The 17748-nt window shown below is 45.3% G+C and overlaps 1 protein-coding gene across 1 annotated transcript in view; it reads left to right on the top strand.

Moving 5' to 3' along the window:
- The window catches only part of HYDIN (HYDIN axonemal central pair apparatus protein), a 3273799-nt gene that overhangs the window by 2317188 nt on the left and 938863 nt on the right, over positions 1-17748 (top strand). Inside the window, exon 55 of the mRNA XM_069654775.1 lies at positions 2729-2828. Within this exon, the coding sequence (XP_069510876.1) occupies positions 2729-2828 (100 nt within the window). The remainder of the gene's footprint in view (positions 1-2728; positions 2829-17748) is intronic.

Genomic DNA, 17748 nt, shown 5'->3' on the forward strand with positions numbered 1-17748 from the left:
TGGGCCTTTATGAGGGGGGTTCTCTTGGCTATGGGTCCAAGGTGGATGGGGTGGATTGCTGCTCTTTGTTCAAAACCAACGGCCTGGGTGGTGGTAAATGTATGCGAGTCCCAGGTCTTCCCACTGCAACGGGGTATGAGACAGGGGTGTCCACTCTCCCTTTTAGTTTACATGTTGTTCATGGAACCATGGGCTGTAGGGGTGAGAAAGGATGGGGGAAATCTCAAAGGTACCAATACGGGGGAAGAATGCAAACTTAGCCTCTTTGCAGATGATGCTCTATTCTACATTACTAATCCTGCACACTCTGTGCCACGCCTGCTGGAGAGCTTGGCCCATTACGGTGAACAATCTGACTTTAAAGTCAACTTGGAGAAGTCATGGGCCATGGCATTCCTAGCTGGAGGATTGTCGGTTGCCGACAGGGAATATATAGAGAGGCTGCCGTTCTAGGTGCAAGAGGATCGCTTTAGGTATTTGGGGGTGCAGGTTTTGCGTAATTATGGAGACCTCTTCGCTAATCATTTGCAGCTATGGCCGGTGGATAAGGACGACTGGAGCAGATGGGCACGGAGGGTGTGCCTGAACTGCATCAAAATGGTGGCGCTACCCAAATTCTTGTTTTTATTCCAAATCTCCCGGTTGTGAGCCCTTTGTCCTTCTTCGATGAAGTGAAGGGTGCGTTGTTGAAATTCTTATGGGCAGGGGAGAGGCATAGGCTTGTCTATAGGCTATCGATTCTCCTGAAGGAAGAGGGTGGGTGGGGTTTCCTGACTTGCCAACCTATTACAGTGCAGCCCAGCTCTGTGTGCTGGTTGACCACATGGACCCTCAGACCAGTAAGCAGTGGGTACATATTGACAAAGTGATTCTCACCCCATTCTCACTAGGGGAGTGGTTTTGGGTACCTCAGTCTCGAATTCCAAGCAAAGTGGTACATTAACCGGTCTTGGGGGTCTTATGGTCCATCTGGAGGGAGGGGGGAGAAATTCAATGGCTGTCCACATGGCCGTCCCGCTTGAGCTGCATCTGGGCCCTGCTGCTTAGAAATGGCTTGCTGGAGGAGCTAGCATTCCAGCTTTGGTATGAGGCAAAAGTGAGTAGGGCTGGATAATGTGGGAGGATGGGGAACTATATCTCTGTGGTCAGGTTGGAGGAATGCTTGGGGATTTGGAAGCTATGGCCGGTGGGGATTAGCCGGTCAAGTGGCACAGCGAGGAGAGCGCTCGCTTTGACATCTGTGCAGAGCCTGCTAACGCAGGTTCGAGTCTTGGCGGGGCCAAACTCAGCCTTTCATCCTTCCGAGGTCGATAAATGAGCACCACACACCGTGGGTAATAATAAGCAGCGCTCAGATACCTGAGGGTTCGTAGCGCTATATAAGTGCCTAATTATTATTTATTATTTAAGCTGTCTGTGTTCCGTTACCTCCAGTTGAAGGGGATATTGACAGGGGATATTGACAGATCGTTGGTTGAGCAATAACCTACGGAGAGGGTTGATGGTATTTGAGAAGCTCTTAATCAAGGCTGAGGGCTGTAGGGATCTCATAGCGCGGCTATACAGGGAAATCTTTTTGGCAGAGCCCAGGGACCCATAACCTGCCAGTCAGATGGGTGCGGAACCTGCGGAGGGACATTGATGAGGTCCTGTGGATACGCATGTGTGGGGTAGTCACATGTTTGACTGTCTCTCTGCAGTACAGGCACCAGGCCCTGAATTTGCTTCACAGGTGGCACTGCCCACCTGCCGCTTTGTCTAAGATGTACAAGAGGTATGATCCTCATAGCTGGAAATGTCATAGGGCAAGGGGCGACTACTGCCATATGTGGTTGGGTTGCCTTTGCGTGCAGCAGTTTTGGAGGCAAGTGCTGTCCTGGATGAAGGGGATTGATGGGGTGTATAGGGAATTATCACAGTGGATGCTCCTCTTTGGGGTATGGTTAAATGTAAATGGGAAGGAGGGTGGAGAGGATGGACACATAGTGCAGGTCCTGTTGGTAGCCGCCAGATGCTGGACGAGTCAAGGTCTAACATTGAGGGTTTGTGGCTGCCCTTCTTTGAGAAATATGGCTGTTGAACAGCCCTGGAGGTGGTGACCTGGCTCCCTTCTGGGTTTCCACATTGCCTATGTTCCTGCCTGGGAACCTCATTGTGCTATCTCTACAGCTTAAGTTGTTACTTTGCAATTTAGCTGCATTGTAAAATGTATGTAAAATTGTTCCTGGAGCTAAGAGCCTTAGTTACACAAGATTATTTACCTTTTTCAGATAGGCCTACAGGTTAACTACCGCTGTTAACAATTTAATGTGATGCATATGTTACCTATTGTCTGCTCCCTACCTGCTGTTTAGCGCCCATTTGTGCGGCACAGGCTCAAAGGTTCTTGGAAATCTTAGAAAATGATTTGTATTAGTCGGAAGTGTCACTGTTATTTTATATGTAGCAAATATCTCTGAGGCTCTCTGTATGTGATTCAAAAACATATTCCTGTTCAAGCGTGAGAGGAGAATAGGAAACGTGTGTAGAAGGTTGCCTGTGCACACCGTACCACATTTGTGCCTTAATGCGTCTGTGTGCATTTTCTTCTTCAAGATGTTATTTTTACAGTACCAGGCATGTCCTCAAATTATGCGTACATCTTGAATGTGTATGCCCAAAATCACTTGGAAATATATAAAACCTTGCATCTATAAAAAGTGTTTCCCCCCCTCTGATCTATTTTAAGGAACTGATGGAGGCTTGGACTTCGGGATTGTGAAGGTGATGGATGAGTCAAAGTTGGGCATCTCTCTGAAGAACAAAGGGAAATACGAGATTGCATTCAGGTACAGTAGCCCCCAGTGCTCCATTTCTCTACACCTTAGCTTGGTTCCCCGTCTGTCCTTCCTCCCTTTGTTCCCATCCCCTTTCCACTTAATGCTTCTCCTCTTAACTAACTTTCTAAACTCTACTGCCCAGATACTCCGAACACAGTACGTTTTACTAAACCTTGGGGGTTGAAGGCGCAAGAGCAACAACTTGTATTATGCAAAGTTGTAAGAGCCCTTAAATAGAGTTAAGCATTACCTACATTTTTTTTCCTTTTATCTTTTAACAGCGCTTTGCATTGTTCTCACTTGAACTCGGAAGTATTTCACACAGGCTTGATCTCAAATTCTGACATCGTTTTTACTTCTGATAGTGTGCTGAAATTATCACGGAAAATAGTTATGCTTCCCTGCTTTCAGTTACAAACCTCAACATCTTGATAAAACACAGCCAGAATTAATCTTCCCTTCCCATTGTTACATTACTTGTGAAAAATGGTTCTTAAGTGGCCCAGCTGCGTGAAGTAGAGTTGCTCCTAATCAGCTGTCAGTTAGGATAAGAGGCAGTAATTGTTTGCATTCTATGAGCGTCTCCTTTGTCAGATACTGGCTTTCTGAGCAATAAGCGCTCTGCGTGCTCGGACATGTAGGACCACATTTGCAAAAAAGGCAGAACTACAAGTACTTTTGTGCAAATGGCAATGACTGAAAAACTCTGCTCCTGAGAGTGTTAGTAGGCCAGTGTGCAAACCAGGCAACTACAACCTAGTTAATTGAGTGCTCAATATGCAAGTTCTATATTTCTAAAAAACACATTTAGTAATTGGACACAAAATGTGCTTCATTTAGCTCGTTCTTGCTTATAGCGGTTCAAGCATTTCCAGGAAGTGGGTATTCGAAGACCTCACGTTTTTCCTTACTAGTGTGATGGTGTGTCCAGTCCTATTAATTTCTTTGGATTTACTACTAGGGGAAGATGAGAATCACTGCTAGACTTGACATGGTACAAGTTGAGTCCTTTATAGTCATGTGATGATTGTCCTAGAGGCTCCAGTTGGTATTCACTGGCATACCACTGCTAAGCAGTCTTCACTCCCAGGAGCAGTATGCTCACCTTTCACCATCAAAAGAAAAAAAATGCCTCACAGCATTTTCCACATCTACATTTTCAAGAGTATTGACAGTGACAAAGGGAGCAGACATCAGAGGTTAACATGTATTCAAAAGCAGGTAAGGAGAGAGAGAGCGGCCTGAAAATGGTATCTTCCATAGTGGCAGCACTAAAAATGGCACAATAATCCAGATTTGCCATAGAAGACAAGATGGGGGACATGGGCTGTAAGGTGGGCTTCATCAGCAATGATCTGTACAAATCGATGACACGGTTTACAGCTACGGAGGACCGGATAGCTGATCCTGAAGAAATAGTGGCATTGCTTGAATGACAAGTGGATAAATGGGCATCAATCATCATGCAAGGGCTGGAGGAGAGGCCTGAGGATGCGCAGGGTAGGAGCAGAAGCTACAACATTATGTTCAGATGGTGGACCTTCCGAAAGGGGAGAAGGTTTAATGTATCAATTTGTTCTTAGAGAAGTGGGTACCAGGTTTCTTCAGCCTACTGGTCTAACAAAAGTCTTCTTGATAGTGGTACCACCACCAGTGCCCTTTCCCAAGCAATAGTGGAAAAGTTGTCCAGTTAGAGGGATATGGAAGTTATACTGAAGGGAGGCAGATATCTGGGACCAATTAGACATGGGAATGCAACAGTCTCTATTTTTTCAAATGAAACCCTGAAGCTCCAGCAGTGTTGGAAATCATTTCAGAAGGTAAATGAAAAACTGAGAGTTGAGAGGGTCACATATATGCTAATGTTCCTAAGGAAACTTAAGATACTCTCTGATGACAAGACATCCTATTTCTTCATGGATCCACATGTGGCCTGAGACTAGCTGGAAAGTAAGGGGAAAGGAAGACGCAAAAACAGACAGTGAAGGCCAAAGGGTAACAGCCTCCAAAAGGGAGGAGGCTGGAGAATGAGTATCTCCCATCTGACAATGGCTAAAATTACGGTGGTGGATGATAACCCCTTTTCTAATGACCAGCCTCAGTGTGACCCTGGAGGAGTCACAAGTGGGGAGACGAAATGTTGGGGCAGGATTACCGGTTCAGAATCAATAGGAATGGAGGGAGAGAGTGGCAAGAAGGGTGGAAGATCAACTTCTAAAAGATATTTGAAGTCTTGGGACTGATGTATGGGGAGAGAACATGGAGTGATGGATTAGACAGGAAGTTAATCCAGCACTTCACTGGGGGGTGCAGGAGTGAGGGGATGTGTAGCAAGAGCTCTTATGACAATATGGAGAAGGGGAGTGGAAGGAGAGATATAATTGCGATAGTTGAATAATTTAATGTTCAGATGAGAGGTGTTTCTGTGTTAGAGGAAGTTTGGGGTGGAGGTGATCAGGGAAGTTATGAGATGGAAGTTGGGGAAGTTTGACAATGGTAAGAATTCTTTTGCAGTTATTTGTTAGAATCCAGTGCTAGTGCAATTGTACACAAGGGGCAGAGAGGACTGGGGAAGGGCTCTTAGGGTATGTCACAAAGAGCACGTTATGGCAAAGCATGTGGTTAAAGAGGCAAAAACCTCATGTTGTGATGCTCCAGGAAATGCATCAATTGGGAAATAATTGTATGTTTTTGGTGCGATAACTGTATGAAAGTATATGGTATCGTGGTTTACAACTGGACAGAGAGGGGTAGCCCTGATGATGAAACATGCATTGGCATTTCAAGTTGTGGAAGTCAACACTGGCACAAGGGTGAGATACGTCCTAGTCACAGAGAAGTTAAGTGAGGGGGATGTGTCCATCATAAATGTTTTCCCCCACCATCTCCACTGTCAGTTGTATTGGAGATGGTGGAAGGGCTGCTGGTTGGGGCAGTTATGAACTCAATGAAAGATGGGAGGGACGCACAGGCATTAACTTGGCAAGAGTTGCTTAGGCGTTGGGGCTTAAGGATGCTTGGAGGTGCCACTACAGGGTCCTCCAATGTTTCTCCTTTTTTCTTGGCAGCGCATACTTCTTTCTCTAAGCTATATTATGTGCCTAGGGACCTAAACAACATAGCCAAGATAGAGCTTTTTCCAAAGGGTTATCTCAGACCACTCCTGGGGCACTTTACACTTAAGATGGAATGGCCCAGACAAGAAGGCATCTGGCATTTGAAAAATCTTTTATCTTCGACACACAAATCAGAGAATCCTTGGTGGAAGCCACAGTGGAATATTTCACCCTGATTGAGATCACCAAGACGAGTAAGCAAACATTGTGAGAAGCCTTTAAAACAACCCGAGGGGAGTAGCATTGGGGGTAGCGAAAAATAAAGAGATGGGGAGATTGGAAGACATAGTAGAGAAAAAACAGAGAGCAGTGCAGCTGGAAGTGAAGTACCCGACAACACGATTCCAATGGATGCTTAGAAGATTGCAGAAGCGATCCCTATGAAAGCTGTAAATGGTCAGGTACCACCAATGCCTCCAGTGTAAAGTATTTGATCAAGGGGATAATGCTGGCAAGGTGTTGGCCTGGTTGGCGAGTAGGGATATAGGTAGAAAAGTGACAGGAATCAAGGCGGATACTGGACAGTCGATACCAAATTACAAAGACTTAGTCAATCTCTTTGCAGAGTATTATAACATGCTATATGCTATATAGTTCTCAGTCTTAATTTGAAGACTTTGTGGCTGACTTCCCCCGACCAGCACACCAGGATCCCTGTTTGCTGACTTGCTGTGGTGATTGCTGCCCAGAGTCCCCGCCACTGCAGGTGGGAATGAAACTAATTCACACAATGTTAACGTGCACTCCCTAGTCCCCATGAGAGAACAACCTGTGGCACATTGTATGCCCTGGTAGTAGGCACACACTTGCTTGAGCCAGTGTAGTGTCCCACAATCCTCAATAAATCATGTGACGGCAGCGTACCGACATTTGTGTACATCTGCTTCCGCCTCCTTTAATGTGCTGCCGATTCCACCAATGTAGCGGCCACAGAGGCTGCATATGCAAGATGATTTCCTCCAAATTATCCATTCTACAATGTGAGCTTGTTTGTTTTCCAAACACTGAGACACTGCACGTGCGGGTGGGTGTCTGGAGCTGGAGGCACCTCTCCGCTCACTCTCTGTAAGAACAAAGAAAACAGCTGGGAAGGCCACCCTGGTCTGCAAGAGTGCACTTATAAATGTCATGGACACTGTGAGGCAACAATGGACCCATCAGGGGAAGAAACCTGTGAAGTGACACCTGAGATTACCTTGTAAGAGATTAGGAGGGTAATAGAGTCCCACTAAACGTTCAATTTGAATGGAAGATAATTTACTTCAGGGTGGGCGATATCCATTCCCATCTTGTAGAACTGACTGGCCGTAGTAAGGAGGTTGAGCAACATGTTAGCCGGGTGGGGAATTAAACTAACTGAGGTGACTAAAATAGCACAAAGGATGGAAAAAGATGTCGAACCCCTTGCTGAGGGGGCTGAAAACTTGGCAGGAAGATGAACATGTACAAATTAACGTATGAGAGAGGTAGCAAAGATGGACAGCCTAGTAGAATGCCTAGCGAAATTATATTTGAAAACGCAAACATGGGGTTGTCTCCTGATTTCCACCCTGGGTACAGAGGTCACAAAGACAGTTTAATAGTGGCAAAAAAAAAATCGCATCCTGGCAAACTACATTATCGCTAAGCTTTCTGTAGTCTTTTTCACAGACCTTGCTGCTGCGATGGACTTGATACAGAACCTTCATCCCGAGAAAGTCAGCAGCAAATGGGAGGGCAGCCCCGGCCCAAAAATATTTGCCTTGCTGGGTCTGAATAGCTGGGGAAGTATTCAAACCAGAGTTTGATAGTGGGTAAGATGCAGTATGCTGCCTTTTCAATTACACACTGATACACTACTAGATGTGCCAAACGAAGGAAGAGCAAACATTCAGTTACTTCACTGAACAGCCATTATTTATTGGATGGATTAGTGTTAGTAAAAGAAAACCACCCCTTTCCTTACTCTTTCTCCATCCAGCAAAGGCATCGCACTGAGACACTTACCTAATAGGAAAGTACACACTGTCACTGGGCACCTGGAAAATGTATAGCATATTTTTTAATCTCTGGCTGTTGGGAAATATTTTCATTTTGCTGCTTTCCGCCCATAGACCTCTATGGGTCACCCTTTATTTTTGCTCGTTTTGAGTCTTGTCCTGACTTCCTGGAGGTAGTTTTCTTCGTTACTTCCGTTGCCTATTTGCATATTCCTATGGGGAAAATGATTAGTCTTTAAGACTATTAGCACTAAGAGACCATCTCTCTATTTATGAATTTTTTTATTGTTATAATTGTACACATCACCTTACAGTGAATTGTAGTTAGGATACTGTGGGCCTCATCAGGAGTTGGGCGGTAACGCCGGCGCTATTAGCGGATTTCCCACTGGCGGTAATAGCGCCGAAAATCAGCAAATTTGACGCAGATTTCCCCCCAGCTACCAGCAAGGCCATTATCTGGCGGACCCTTAATGCGGCGGTAATAGCGCTACTGCCGCATTTAAGGGTTACCGCCAGACTCGTGATGAGGCCATGTGTATTCATAGATCTTTTTATATAATGGCCTTTTGGTTACTTTTACAGTGTTCCTAAAACAAGCTGGTGGCAGTAGTGATATTTTTACTGTTTTTTAAACAGTTTACCCGTGCACCTTTGCATTTCCCGCAAATGGCTACTATTGGTGGCTAGCACCCTAAGATGACTGTGCCACAACGTTTTCCGCTTGTTCTTTGGCTATATTGTTCTTTGGCCATTTTACTGCCTTCTCAGGTCAGGAAATGCCTTGCATGTAATGCCCTTTCTGATGAAAGTGGGTTTGGCTAAACTCTGTGTCTTCCTTGTTCACCATAATAGGGTTGCCTCCTCCATCCCCCTGGGACTGATTTTGGAAATCCATCTTAACACTGGCTTTATGGTGCACATAAATGTTACCAGCTTAATTGCTGATGGCTAAAATATAGCTGCAGCATTTATGCTCAACTGACTTCACATTGATGATGTCCATTTGTTATGGGGCATATGAACATTAATAACTCTATTGCAGACTACTAAATGTTGCCATTGAAATTATGTAGACCCATCACATCACTTATCACAGGTGAGGGTGCACTGAAGTAGCTAAGCCATTGTGCTTTGTGCTCATAGTTGCGGATCCAATCCTTGCTGCTATGCTTTTAATGTGAGATTGCTGGATGTTCACAGGACTTGTTCATTTCTGATTTATTCCATCAGTGTTTCAAAAGGTTACATCAGCAGCTTAAGTTGTAATATTAGCTGGACTGTTCTGATCACAGGGACAATTATCTAGAACACTCATACACAGCTCTCATCCAAGGTTCCAAACATCATTATCGTCCGTGGCCTCACTCTCCCTGTCTCACTCCAGCTTGAAAACATACAAGATACAGCAGAAACTATTCATCATTTAATAAGATGCAAGATTTCCATGGCATTGTGGTGTCTGGATTCTAGGGCTTGTGGCCTCTTGCATTAATTATTTTATTTTTATTTCATAATATAGCACCAAGTCATATCAACAGTTCGTTACCCCAAGGTGGAATACTTAAACATATATTGGTCATCTCACATAGTACCAATAAAGCACAGTCAGACAAGTTTGAGGTGGCCTGGTCTTTTCATTAACCTCTGTATCTGTGAGCATGTATTGGTTGTACCTAAAATGTCAACTCTAGTTTTTAAACGAGGCAAAAAAGAAATAGGGTGCAAAAGAAGGTAGAGTTGGGGGTATTGATAGAGTCGGTAGAGGAAATGTGGGGTGGACTCTTCATTAAAAAAGAAACAGTATTCCAAGATGGCCGCCGGAGGGGAAAAGTCGCACTTCTCTGAGCCGGCCCGAGACAAAAGGTGGTAACTAAGCAACCCGAGGAAACATTCCCAGCATACTATCTTTCCCCTTCTCTCCCTACAGTGACTGGAGCCGCGAACAACCTGGGAGAGTGAGGAGGCTGCAGCCCCGCCCTGTGAGGTCGACTGAGCCGGGGGAAAAAAGAAAAAGGAACGCTGACTCCGATTTCAGAGATTAGCTGAGACCCCCAGGAGTGAGGAGTGGACAAGCTTGGTGTCCTTGGGGCACGGGGAGGCGTTGCAGGGAGCTGAAGGAGCAGAGCAGAGCAGAGGCGGGCCGGCCCCCAGATCACACTGCGCACTGGAAGGAGGACTTTAAATAAAGGTGTAGACTTCACACCAGGCCCAGTGGAGGCAACAGGGTTGTGTAGTGACCCACGGCCTGGGGGCATAGAGTGCGCAGTGGGGGTATGCTAGCTGTGACCCCCCCAATATATCGGCAAAGGCACCGGAGACAGGAGGGCGCAAGGAGCGCTCCCCCTGCACACCCTCGAGTGCCCAGAGAGACCAGAAAAGATCCAGTACAGCTGCAAGCAATGGGGAAAATCTAAAAAAAAAACAAGGAGAAAGCGGGGCGAAGGGGTTCAGAAATGGAGAGCTTGCCAGGGAGATCAAAGGAGACCCAGTTGGAGGTGGCACACTGGGGAGTGCCTCACATACGGGGACAATGTGCTGCTCGGTAGACAGCAGAACTGTCTTATAGCCTCAGGCAGGTGGAGGAGAGGAGCAGCAAGGCGACAAGTATTGAAGAAGGGTGAATTCCAAATAGCGCCGGCAGGAAGGCACACTTCTAGCTGTGGGTAGCCCCCCGGAAAAAGACACAAGGGTGACAAGTGCCCAGAAGCCCTGACAAGCACTGTCGGTCACGAGTGGTGCTCATAAAGAGCTTAAGAGGACACTGCCCCACTCTCAGATGCCAAGAGGCAAAGGGAAACAGACTCTTGAATTACAGGAAGCGAATAAGGTCACAAAAAAGGGCCAACTGGAAAGGTGCTGAGGGCAGAACTCTGAAGGAGACTCAGTAAGTGAGGCAGGAAAGCAACATAAGGGAGGCAAGGGCCCCGAGGAGGACAGGGACATGGTGCTCAGTAAGGAGGACTTGAAGGACTGTTTGAAGGGTAAAGAGGAGAGGATGACGACGACCTTTCAGGACCAGGTGGCGAGCCTGAAAGAAGAGCTGAAAAACTCCCTGAAAGAGTTTAGGGAAGATATCAACACTTTGGGAAACTGGGTAGACACCACAGAGCTGGGTCTATCCGAAATGTCTAATGACGTCTAGCAAAACTCTGACCTGCTGGAACAGATTGCTACAGTGATACGCAATCTAGAAATCCAGGCGGAAGACCGGGAGAACCGGTCTAGAAGGTCAATTATAAGAATTAAAGGCTTGGCAGATTCGAACATTTACGCAGACCTGAAACGAATTGTTTAGCAATGCTTTGCGACCCTTCTGATTGAGGCCGCCACAGAGGAAATCCATATTGACAGCATTCATAAGGTCAGCTCTAAAAGATCTGGACCGGGCAACAGGCCAAGGGACGTGCTGGCCTCCTACGAAGAAAAGGATTCTCTGAGCAGCTAAGGGTCAGACTTCCATTACAATAAAACGGATCACAACTCCTCTTATACCAAGATCTGACTGCTTCTACATTGCAGAAAAGGAGGGCAATGGATCCAGTGACAAAGGCATTAATAGATAAGAAAATCCCCTATACATGACATTCCCTTTTGGCCTGCTGTTCTCTTGGGAAGGAAAACAACAAAGGGTCACCACGTGCACCGAAGGCCTCTCCGTCCTCGGGATGGAGGAAGTCGAGGATTTTCCCAGAGGTAATAGGCGAGGGGTTGCTCAGCAAAGGAGCTGGCCATTGGACTGGTTGACAACATCTGGGAGAAGAGGAGATAAATTAAAGGACCCTTACGCAAAACGGAGTGGGGACAAGGACTGATAGAGAAGTAAAGCCGACAACTGATAGTGACTTTCAGTATTGTGGATTGGGGAGCAGGAGGGCAATGTAAAAGTGGGTAGCAGTGAGGTGACAATGGCTCCAACAGACTCAAATTGGCTGGGCCTGGCCAGAGTTAAGTTGGAAACATCAGAGGTCAGTGGTAGCTTACTTTCTGGGATAAAACGTGGGCCAGCTCAGAAGTGTAATGGGATGAATTATAAGATACTGAGCCTAGACCGGATGCGGGGGGAGGGTGGAGGACTGCTGAGGCAGGGAGTGGGTGGGTGGGGGGGTGGTGGGGTTGGACACCGGTGAACACAGTGTCAGAAATCATTAAGACTTGAGGTGAAACGGGAAGGAAGGGGCCCAAAAGAGAAAGTACAGTAGTAATGTTGATGTAATTAAAGTTTTATTTACATAACTTTCGGGGGCTGAACACCCCAGGGAAGCAGAAGAAACTAGAAGCGCAACTAAAAAGGGGGCGGTGGATGTCATTCTGCTACAAGAGACTCATGTTAAAAGGGGAGAAAGCCCCAGGTTACGCATACACCAGTTCGCACAAATATAACCAGTGAATGCCAAAAATAAGACAGCTGGGGTCCTGATAGGCTTCAGGAGTACGTTGGGAATCAAAGTACTCCGCAGCCAGGCTGACCCAATTGGCAGATATTTGTGCCTCCAAATTCTCTTTGAGAACAGGGTATTAACTATTGGAATGTTCTATTCCCCCAATTTGGGGCAGGAGGCGTTTATATATAAGGTTTTAGGGAAACTAGAAAGATTTTCAAGGGGAGGGGGTTCCTCCTGACCAGGGACTTCACTTTAGCTTGGGACCCTGATAAAGACACAATCAGGGGTCAGGGCCCATCCAGCACCCTACGAGAGAAGTTTGTATTTGTATTTTATTGTTTATATAGCGCTTTAATCCAAATCGCTTTACAGTTTAACAACAATAAAACATCAAACATAGAACATAGAAGCAATAATAATATATATGAATCAAACCAGAAAAACAGCATGTGATGTGAAACAATTTGCATTTGAGAAGAAAGAGAAAAGGAGGGGTAGGCGAAAGGGAAAAGGGAGAGAGAAAAGGGAGTAAAGAGAGTAGTATGGAGATCATAGGGAAGACAGGGAAAGATAAAGGAAGATGGTATAGGGAGGTGAAAGAAGAGGAGTAAGGGGAAAGGAGTCAGGGAGCAGGCTGAAGGAGTGATTTCAAGGAGGATCGGAAGGAGGAATAGGTGGAAATGGAGCGGATAGTGAAAGGAAGGGAATTTCAATGTAGGGGGGCAAGGAGCTGAAAGGAGCGGAAATGAGAAGAGGCACAAGGAGGTAGGGGAACTGTGAGTAAAAAGAGATTAGCAGAGCGCAGGGAGCAAGAGGGGGTATAGAATGAAAGAAGAGAGGAGAGGTAAAGAGGGGCAAGGTCATGAAGAGGTTTAAAGACGAGAACAAGGAAGTGAAAAGTTCACATTTAAGGACTTATGGAGAGCAAAAAAAGGGGGGTACACATGCTTTTCCCACGTCCATTGTATATTCTCCAGGATAGATTACACCTGGGGAACCCCAGGGATACTGGGGACCATGACAGAGATATGCATCGATCTGATCTCCCTGTCTGACCACGCTCCTATAGGTGTCCGATTAAGTGGGATGAAGTTGCGCAACCCTTTGTGGTCCTGGAAGATGCCCAGGAAGGTACTGTACGATACTGTAGCACGAGTACATTGAGGGACAAAATTAGAAATTATTTTGAATTACATAACATGCATGGGGCTCCTCTGGACATTGTCTGGGATGCTTTTAATGCATTGCTCTGGGGGGAAATAATGGGCCTCGTTACAACCCTGCGGACAGCTGTGCCTGTATTAGAGGCACAGCTGCCGCCGGAGTTGTTTTATTTTCGGCGCCCTCTAATGGGCAATTACCAGGGTATTACAAACCCGGTGGACCCGGTAATTGCCCATTCTAGGGCGCTGGAAAAAATTCCCATTTGAGCCCCATAGGGCTCAAATCGGAATGGGGAAGCCACATGCACCGGCACCATTCGTGAATGGTGCCGGTGCATGCGGCATGCTGTTCTCGCGGGTGCCACTCTTCCCGCCAGGTCTAGAAAGGCACCCGCGAGCACAACTCGTAGTTTGCCGGTCCGGGAACTACGGTACCGGCAAGCTTACCGGTACCATAGTTCCCGGACAGGTAAACTTGTAATGAGGCCCACTGTCTCTCAACGCACAGAGGTCGAAAGAGAAGGATAAGCTAGAAAAGGATCTGAGAGAAGATCAAAGAGAATTAGCAGGGTGGAAGAACAAGGGGAATTATAACAGGGTAAAGGATTGTATAAGACAATTAGAACTTCTCTGGATGAGTAGAGCAGAGAAATCTCTACTGAATCTAAAACAGTCCTATTACATGAAGGATCATGAAGGCAAACAAGGCAGAATGTTAGTGAGACTCTTGAAGCAACAAAGTAGTAAGCGAAATATAGATGGTGTTAAGCTAGCGGACGGTACAGTCTTTAGGGACATTATAAACTCCTTCTCAACATTTTATACACAGCTTTATTTCTCAGAGGAACCTGATAAAGAAACTAAATAGGATTACATGGATAAGGTACAGATGCCCAAGGTGACCCGGAAAGACATGGAATCCCTAGAAAATGAAATAACAGACGAAGAGGCAGAAAAGATGATCCCCCAATAATAAAGCGCCGGGCCCAGATGGGTATCCAGCGGTTTTTTACAAGCTGCTCCATAAAGATCTTGTACCTTTTCTAACCAGATTATACAATTCGTTGCGGCAAGAGGAGAGAATTACTTGCTCAATGTCAGATGCAAATGTGGTCCTCTTTGGAAAACCGAATAAAGACCTAACACTCTGTAGTTCTTATCGGCCCATCGAATTATTAAACATAGATGCTAAAATATACCAGGATATTGGCCGGACAGATTGAAACATTTTTTATTTATTTATGTATACGTTTATAATTCGCCGGCAGGCATCAGGGCGCAATAAGAACACGAAAGGACGGGACAATGGTCATTTGACAAAAGGGAAAATACACAAGCATCCTTTTAGCAAATTAAGCGATAACTGTGAATATGTACTGCCATATGTGATAGGACAAGATCAGTCAGGTTTCATAGCAGGGAGACAGACGTGGTACAATACAAGAAGGGTCATACTGCTGATAGAGAAGTCCGAAATCAAACCGATTCTGGCGATAGTGATCTCCCTAGATGACGAAAAGGCTTTTGATAGGGTAGAGTGTCCATATCTGTTCCAGGTTTTTGAAACATATGGGGTTCGAGCCAAATTACATATGAATGGTAGAGGGAAACTGTAAAGACCCATCAATATGTTTATCAACACATACTTATCAGATACAATACAATTAGAGCGCGGCACAAGACATGGATGCCCTCTCTCTCCCCACTTATATGCAGTATACTTAGAACCACTGTTAGCCTCAATTAGATTAAATCAAAACATAAAATGGATCCCATTTGGAGGTGAAATACATAATACAGCGGCCTACGCAGATGACATAATGACACTGGGGCAACCGGAGAGGTCAATCCCGGCATTAGTAGCGAAACTGGGGGAACAAGATATAATCTCAGGACTTCAAATAAATATGGCCAAGTCGGAAATGCTAGAACTGGACTTAACAAGAGAACAAGTGGCTGCCTTGCATAGGTGCTCCCTTTTCAGATCATCCGGAAGCAGCATAGCATACCTCAGGGTAAGACTAATCAGTAAAATATCCATGATTTATAAGGCTAATTACCTGGAGTTAATAAAGAAAGCTCAGGAAGATTCCATGAGATGGACTCCCCAACAGATGATCTGGCTGGTTCGAATAACAACAGTTAAAATGGTGACTTACCCCAGACTACTATTTAAGTTTCACACTCTCCCGATCGCAGTCCCCCAGACAGGGGTGAGCCCGCTTAGCAAGACCCTCCCTAGGTGTCTGGGAAAGCGGACCTTACTCGGAGTGACTCCCCTCTAGGCGACAAGGACTCCCAGTCCCAAATGAATCTGCCTATACCAGTCAGACTATCTGCTCACATGGGACTGGCCCTAAACATCATTAAAGTGGATCCATATCTAATGGCTTCAGGTAATGCTGGACAGAAGACAAACCATAAATGGAAACAACACGCCCCTTTCCCAACGAGACAATCTCTAAAAGGAACTAATCAGATATGGAAGAGAAGAGAGAGGGCAATATGCCAGAATAACCCTCTGACGTATCCATGGCCTGGAGGGGCGGAGCAGAGTGAAGCCGCGAGGCAGACAAGAGCCTGCGGAATAGGAAAAGCTCAATAAAGACGTTAGGAGCCTAGCGGTGAGACCAGTGGGGAAGTTGCTGCGCGCCTGAAGGCCGAGCTGACCTTGCAAGTGATGGTGTTGCCACGGGATAGCCGTGTCAGGTCTGGAACTCCGCAAGAACGCCGAAACCTTAATGGAAGTGAGTAACGAAGCTACGTTCAGCAAACCTTTGTCGAGAGTCCAGAAAGCATGGGATACGGAGAGCGAGCCTGAAACGAAAGTGAGACAACTGACGTGATGAGAAGCCATAGCAGAAACATCCCTAGGCCAAGCCCGGTGAATCAGCCCACGCTGAATGAATGTACCAGGGTGATTCTGAGAAGGGGGGAGGCTACGGTTACCAGATAAATGCTACCAAATTGATTGTCATGTTGAATATGAATAGTTGAGAAAGCAAGAACCGATATGTGGGGATGACCCAGGAGGCTTGGAAAGGATAACTATTGGCAGCCAAGGAGAAAAGACTATGAGAAACCAAGTGAGATAATTGAGGGAGAAACCTGACAATTTTAGATACATTTGAAGGGAGAATGTAACAAAAGCCACAAGAGGAGGGGCCTCAGTTACCAAAGGAGGAAATGCATATTGAGAGAGAGAAATACCCCACAAAAAATGGGTCTATATCGAGAAGGACAAAAGGAAGAGAGTACCTCCTAAAACGGAGTGGAAGCCAAAGAGAAGATTACTAAGGACAGGACAGAGATTACCTTGTCAAGTTCAGAGACATTTAAGAGGAGAATATGATGAAAGGTCCCAGGAGGAGTGGACTCGGATATCTAAAGAGAAAACTAATATTAAGAGAGTAAAATACCCATTATTACAAGTGTTTAGACATAAAAGGAAAAAGGGAAGAGAATATCACCACAAAGAGTGAGAGAATAAGAGGAAAAGATATCCGAGGTTTACAGAGACTAACGCCTCCACCCTATATCAAGAGCTGCAGAGGATAGTTTGTGAGGACAGTAGTAAGACGACACATATTCTACAATGACTTTGTGCCTAATAGAACATTTCAATTTGGAAAACCACGAAACAACATCTGTAGAAATACGGCTAAAGGAAAGATACCTGAGTTAGTAATAAATTTAATGGTAGGTCTAAATAGGAATATCTTATTGGACGAAAGGCATACTATTTTGTGGACTTTGACCATAGACGAGCACCTTAGTTAGTTTGGTTGGAAAGGGAGCATCTTCTTTCTTTTGGAGAAATAAATATCACTAAAACGTTCTTGTTGCATCAGAGTCTTTCTTCTGGTTCGCCACAGTAGCCAATAAAAAGGGGGAGTGCAATCATGTATCTATCATGTGTTGGAATGAGATAATATTATATAGTAACGGTCACGAACTGACCATGTGTGTACACGGCTCCTTTCCTGCTACTTTATGGTACATTATGAGACAATGAGTAAAAGTCTAAGTAAACAGTTCATATATTTGTGATGGCTGTCCACTGATTTTGGTATTGATTTTAAATTACTTAATGCTAGTTCCCACATCCATTGCTATATTTTAAATTAATGTAAAGCTAAAAAACAAGTCTTATGCAGATGATGCATTAGCTGTCGTATATATAATCTGTGAAATTCAGTGTTTGCATAAACAACAGTTGTCATATTATTATTGTGGTTCTGATAAAAACCGTTATACAAGACTATTGTCACAGAAACAAGCTCATC

This window comes from Ambystoma mexicanum, chromosome 1p, assembly GCF_040938575.1.
Source record: "Ambystoma mexicanum isolate Mex_15411 chromosome 1p, UKY_AmexF1_1, whole genome shotgun sequence".
Taxonomy (NCBI): domain Eukaryota; kingdom Metazoa; phylum Chordata; class Amphibia; order Caudata; family Ambystomatidae; genus Ambystoma; species Ambystoma mexicanum.